General features: G+C 36.5%; 1 protein-coding gene across 1 annotated transcript; it reads left to right on the forward strand.

Annotated features, from left to right (window-relative positions):
* Window positions 1-5,218, forward strand: LOC102581527 (uncharacterized protein At1g04910-like). Its single transcript, XM_006348097.2, has 10 exons — window positions 1-456; window positions 880-975; window positions 1,055-1,154; window positions 1,243-1,304; window positions 1,451-1,539; window positions 2,278-2,398; window positions 2,480-2,623; window positions 2,745-3,079; window positions 3,862-4,102; window positions 4,718-5,218. Exons 1-10 carry the CDS (start codon window positions 115-117, stop codon window positions 5,021-5,023), a joined length of 1,836 nt encoding a protein of 611 aa, XP_006348159.2. The 5' UTR covers window positions 1-114; the 3' UTR covers window positions 5,024-5,218.
* The last annotated feature ends 682 nt before the right edge of the window (window positions 5,219-5,900 follow it).

Below are 5,900 nucleotides of genomic sequence, written 5' to 3' on the forward strand. Positions count from 1 at the left end.
AAATGACCAAATGCTATTTTTGCTCACCTTGTTTTAAAACCGTTTTAATGTACAGAAGCAAGAAACTTCAAACCAAAAAAAGAAAGAAGCAAAGCTTAAAAGATAAAAACTTGCATGACTTCTCGCAGCAATTCTTTTTCTAATTTCTCAGAATCATCGTACGACTACGATGATAAGGAACAATCCACCGTTCCGACTTCGGATCGGGATGAGCCCCTGAATCCGGGTCACAGGAACAACTCGTTTAACGGGTTATTGGGTTTCACGTTCGGGTCCAAGAAGATGAGGAAGAAGAAACCCTTTTGTCAGGAAAAAGCAATTGTCGGGTTGGCTCTCTTTGTGATCGCTTTTGTCGGGATGAATTGGTGGATGCTTTCCCGGATCCAGAACTCGGGTCGGGCTTCTCGGGTGGAGTTCAGGTTCTTGGAAGATAATTCCTCCACTCTATCAATTCGGGTATGTTTGAATCACTCTTTTATGTCAATTCTTGAATACTTCCGAAAAAAGGTACTACTAATGTTGAAACTTAGTCCAAGTTTTGAAAGCTGGGTTATGAATATGAATTTTGATAAAGATGGTACTTCGGATATTGTGAAATCATCTCAATATTTAGCTGTGAAGTTGAAAAAATGAATCTTGAGATGTTAAGCAACTAGATATATGTTACTTATTCGACAAACTATAAAGTTAAACTTTTCTAAATTGTTTTGTATTGGGGATGAAATAGGGGCAACTGGTAGGGGATGGATATAGAGGATTCATATGGCTGACCTGACTAATTTAGGAATGAGGCTTAATTGATTGTTGAAGTATGAATTGATTCACTGAGTTGGAGGTCTTTTCATACATATGGAGTAAATGTTATTTTTGATATGGTAGGAAGAACTGCTAAGGCTTGGGCTTGGCAAAGGGAGAAAGCCTCAGAAAACAATCTATGCACGATTGCTGGCTAAAGCTGCTCATTCCTTAGCTGAGGTACTTTTTGTTTCTACAAGGAAGTGAGTAGATCTATTTAGTTGGTTTTACTTGATAATGTGAGGTCGACACATTGCAGGGACAGAAAAAATCCGAGCCAAAAGATTTGTGGGCTGAACCCTATTTTGTTGCTTCCTCTTGGAAACCTTGTGCTGAGCAGCGTCAATGGCTACCTAGTGGTCTATCTCTCTCTCTCCCCTCTCCCTCTCTTCATGCATGTTACGTTTCAGGTAGTTAACCTGCTTCTTATGTGGCAAAAATTTTCAGAGGGAAAAAATGGTTACATTATTGTCACTGCAAATGGTGGGATAAATCAGCAGCGAGTAGCTGTAAGTTATGTCTTCTGCTTTGACATTATTTGTTCCATATTTCTTTAGTTTAGCTTGCCAAGCTAAAGACAAAGGCTCAGTGCTAATATTATATGAAAGCTATCGTCTTTTTTTCTTAACTAACACATTTCTTCCTTGCACAACAGGTCTGCAATATTGTTGCTATTGCAAGATTACTCGATGCAACCTTGGTTCTTCCGAGATTTCTGTACAGTAGTGTTTGGAAAGATGTGAGGTAAAAACTTACTACTTATTGTCAGTTTCACTTCTTTCTTTCCTTTTTCCTATTGTACAATAGGGATTGCAAAATATTATGCAAAACCGTCTAAATAGTGGAATCTTCGATTACAGATTCACAACATCTTCGATATACCATTTTGTACCTTCACTTGCGAATTCTTGTTGTTGACTTGAAACACGTACTAGTTGAATTGTATTTCATTTAATTCTTTTCCATTTTCTTTTCATAACTAATTAAACATGTGAACTGTCTTCATCTTGAAATTCTTTTAACTCAATAATTGGAAATTTGTGATGTAACACTGATTTCTTTTTGATCGCTTGTCTACAAAACATGAGCTCTCCAATACTTTGTGATTGTCCCAAAGGTTCGCCTGGCTTTTCTTTGTTGTATCTACTTTAGAGATGCAAGTATGCTAGAGTTCTTTTCCTAAACTGTTCCCCAATGTGCTTTGAGCTATATAAGTATCTCCATATGCGTTTTTAACTGCTGTTTAACCACCCTTTCATTTACAACTAGCTATGCCCTGTCCGAAAAAAATTATATGAAGTGTTGCATCAGTAACTTTTAGTATGATCTTCATCAAATAGAAATTAGAACTTTTAAATAAGATATTTATGTGCCTTTCCCATTTTGCTTCCTTCAAACTTGTTTCCTTGTTAATGTGAAACATTTGATACCTTATTAGTTCCTTATATTGAAGATTGATAGATGTAAACTATAATTTCTTAGCCAGTTTGGCGATATCTACCAGGAGGAGCATTTCATTGACTACCTGAAACCTGATATTCGTGTAGTTAGAGAACTTCCTCAAGAGTTGCAGTCATTAGATCTAGAGGCCATTGGCAGTTTGGTAAGACTCTCACCTAGATAAATCATTTTGAATATGATCATGTGAAGAATCTAGTTTCTTACAATCTGGAAATAAATCCAGGTGACAGATGCAGATGTTGTAAAAGAAGCAAAGCCAGGTTTCTACAAGAAATATATTCTTCCTATTTTACATAAAAACAGAGTTGTCCATTTTCTTGGATTTGGGAATCGATTGGCATCTGACCCGTTACCACCTCAGGTGCAGGTAAACCCATCGAACTTGATATTAGGCTTCCTTGTTGATTTCTCAAATTTTCATTTCATCTTCTCATTTAGTCTGATTCCATAACTTCTACGTTGGTTCCTGATTTGGGGACTTCATCTAGAGACTTCGATGCAGATGTAATTTTCATGCTCTGAAATTTGTTCCAAAGATAGAAGAAACTGGAGCTTTACTTATACGGAGAATGCGTCAGAATGTTACACGTTTGGGACCCTTGGATCGTCACCTAGTGGGTCCCTTCTCAAAGTCTATGCTGAAGGGTGAACGAAATCGTGGAGAAAAAGTTGCTAGATATTTAGCTTTGCATATGAGGTTTGAAATTGATATGGTAGCTCATTCGCTCTGTGAATACGGTGGGGGTGAAGAAGAAAGAAATGAACTGGAAGCATATCGTGAAATCCACTTCCCTGCATTAGTGGAGCTTAAGAAGACCACGAAGTATGTTATATATAATCATTGCTCAATTCCTTTACTTGCACAACTCATAAGAAAAAGCTAGGCTAACTTGTTTGATTTTCCTAGACTGTTGTTTGCATCTTTGATTATCCAGAGATTGCACCTGACACACACACAAACATATTGAGCTAAGGGTCTGTTTGATTTGAAGAAAAATGTTTTCATGGAAATAAGTGGTTTCCTTACATATTTTCTGTTGTTTGGTAAGTAAACAAATAAAATTGTTCCAAAAGCATTTGTATATATCTAGGAAAACACAGGCTGTGATTGGTCCAAAGGGCGGGTCACAGACGGATTTCTCGGTTATCAAAAAAAAAAAAAATATCTAGGAAAACACTATGGAGGCGGGGTGGGTTGTAGGGTGGGGAGGAGGAGATAATCGATGGAGAATGTCACTTATGGAGCTTATTTTGCCTACTTTTACAAGGGAACCTCTTCATTTTTAAGGAACTTGATTTCCTTGAGATAATGTTTTTCAAAATTTTGTCCAAATATGAGAAAATTGGTAACAGTAGCTACTTCTTATCTCTCTAGCATCTAGAGAGGTTCACGTCTTCTTGTTGCGAAAGTGGGTGGGGTCTCTGGATTACCTCTATTGGACAATTTTAATTAAGCATGTCAAAGTGATGAGTAGTATTTTCTTCATAGGTGCCAAATGACCTTAACCTATTCTAGAGACATGTTATTGAGGTTATAACATTCAAATTTATTAAAACTAGTCTCAGTTCACTTATTGATTCTGAAAAAAAAAAACATTTGTTCAGGTTGCCGTCCCCAGCAGCTCTAAAGGCTGAAGGATTGTGTCCTTTAATGCCTGAAGAGACGGTGCTAATGCTTGCTGCCCTTGGTTTTAATCGGCAGACACGCATATACTTGGCAGGTGCACATATCTATGGAGGCAAATCAAGATTAGCCTCCTTGACCACCTTGTATCCTAATCTGGTCACAAAGGAAAGCTTACTTTCCTCTTCCGAGATTGAACCATTCATGAATTTCTCATCTCAGGTAAACTCTGCATTAATTGGTTCAACATGGTTTTGCTTTATTATCCCCAGCACCAAACTGTACAAAGAATATCAATAATAAACAAAACTTTCATGTGCTTGATATTGACTGATTATATAAGTTGTTTCTCAAATGAGCTGTTCGTCTCATGGGAATTTATGGCGAACAGATTCAAACAGAATGCTAATAGATGCACTAGGTGGGTCTAAATTTAACCTGGAGCAAACTGCTATACTTCAATTTGAATGTATAAATTACTCACACATATGGGGAGGTTGTTCTTTGAATTCTTGCAATAAAAAGATAATGAGCTTAAATAAAGCTCTTAGAAATCGTTTTACTTAAGGTGTAGAAAGGAAGCAATGCAGAGCATGTACTTGTATCCTTGTATAAAACCTTTGTTTGCCGTTCAAGTATATATATTTGTGTAGGGCTTCTCTGTATTCTGAACATAACAGACATTTGAATGCCTATGTAGCTGCTTGTTGCTAACATGCAGTTGTATATTCCAGCTGATGCAGAGGAAAGCTAGCACCCTATGAACATAACCATCATATATTTTGATTTGAGAACTCGACTCATGCAACTAGTACTAAAATGAACTCTTTTATGCAGCTAGCAGCACTGGACTTCATAGTTTGCACTGCTGCAGATGTGTTTGCCATGACAGACTCGGGAAGCCAATTTTCATCGTTAGTCTCTGGCTTCCGAGTATACTTTGGCGGAGGCAAAATGGCTACTATACGGCCAAACAAACGTAGACTGGCTGATATCTTTGTCAAGAACAACACAATAGACTGGAGGACATTTGAGCAAAGAGTGAGGAAAGCAGTTAGACAAACGAAACGGGTATTTTCACGACCTGTTGGGAGGAGCGTCTACAGATATCCACGATGTAAGGAATGCATGTGCAACACATAGGTCCCTTAAGTTAACTAGGTCCATTGTCAACTGAGTTTAGGGGGGGAAATTAACACGCAAATGTAAATGTAATATGTCTCCATTTAAAACTTGAATTAATCAAGCTCTTTTTCTTTTTTTTTTAAATTTTGTAACATTATATGATTCATTTCTTATTCTTCTAATTTCTAATGCGGTCACTTTTTTTCAAAATGAGTTTGTTGAGTATCCTGCCCAACCCTGATGAAATATCCAAAAGGATGTAATTCTAGTAAATGTGAAATTACAGAGAAGGAAATTGAGTGCTGCCTTATAAATAAAAGATGGTAAGTAACCTAATGAGCTGACACTTTGCATAATTTGCTCTAAATAAAACGCAAGAGATTTTTTTATAAAATATATCTTTGGAGAAGCTAACATATTTGATCGTTCAATCAAAAATATTCGCATCAATGGGTTGGGACAATGTAGAATAGTATGGACCAGTGAATGGAGCCTCACCTGTCTATGGGCTGATATGAAGGGAAAGCTCTCAACCCTATGGAACCCATCCGTATGTATATATCATAAATGTATAAGTCGTATATAATATATGTATTATCAGTGTATATTCTATATATATCGATTAAAAAAGTAAGCACCGAATTAACATGGAAAAATAACTTGTTACTACTAGAATGGTTAAAATTATACGCATTGAAATTCTTTACGATGTCTACAATAAAATGGCTTAATCGCCATGCAACAACATTTAAGCTTCAATATTTTCCTATAGCTAGCATATATAGGAAAAATCACCCCATATACACATTTAAGAGTCAATATTACAGGTTTTAAATCTACTTTTAAAAAATTCTTGCTTATAACAGTTTAATTACGGGTTATAACATATCACTAA

The sequence above is a fragment of the Solanum tuberosum genome, unplaced genomic scaffold (genome assembly GCF_000226075.1).
Source record: "Solanum tuberosum cultivar DM 1-3 516 R44 unplaced genomic scaffold, SolTub_3.0 scf00099, whole genome shotgun sequence".
Lineage (NCBI taxonomy): Eukaryota > Viridiplantae > Streptophyta > Magnoliopsida > Solanales > Solanaceae > Solanum > Solanum tuberosum.

What these genes read in the sequence shown, in the direction of transcription:
- LOC102581527 (XM_006348097.2), top strand. Translation starts at nt 115, where the DNA reads ATGACTTCTCGCAGCAATTCTTTTTCTAATTTCTCAGAATCATCGTAC. An exon ending in TAAATCAGCAGCGAGTAGCT is followed by an intron (nt 1,305 to 1,450) that starts GTAAGTTATGTC and finishes CTTGCACAACAG; the next exon opens with GTCTGCAATATTGTTGCTAT. An exon ending in AGTGTTTGGAAAGATGTGAG is followed by an intron (nt 1,540 to 2,277) that starts GTAAAAACTTAC and finishes ATAATTTCTTAG; the next exon opens with CCAGTTTGGCGATATCTACC.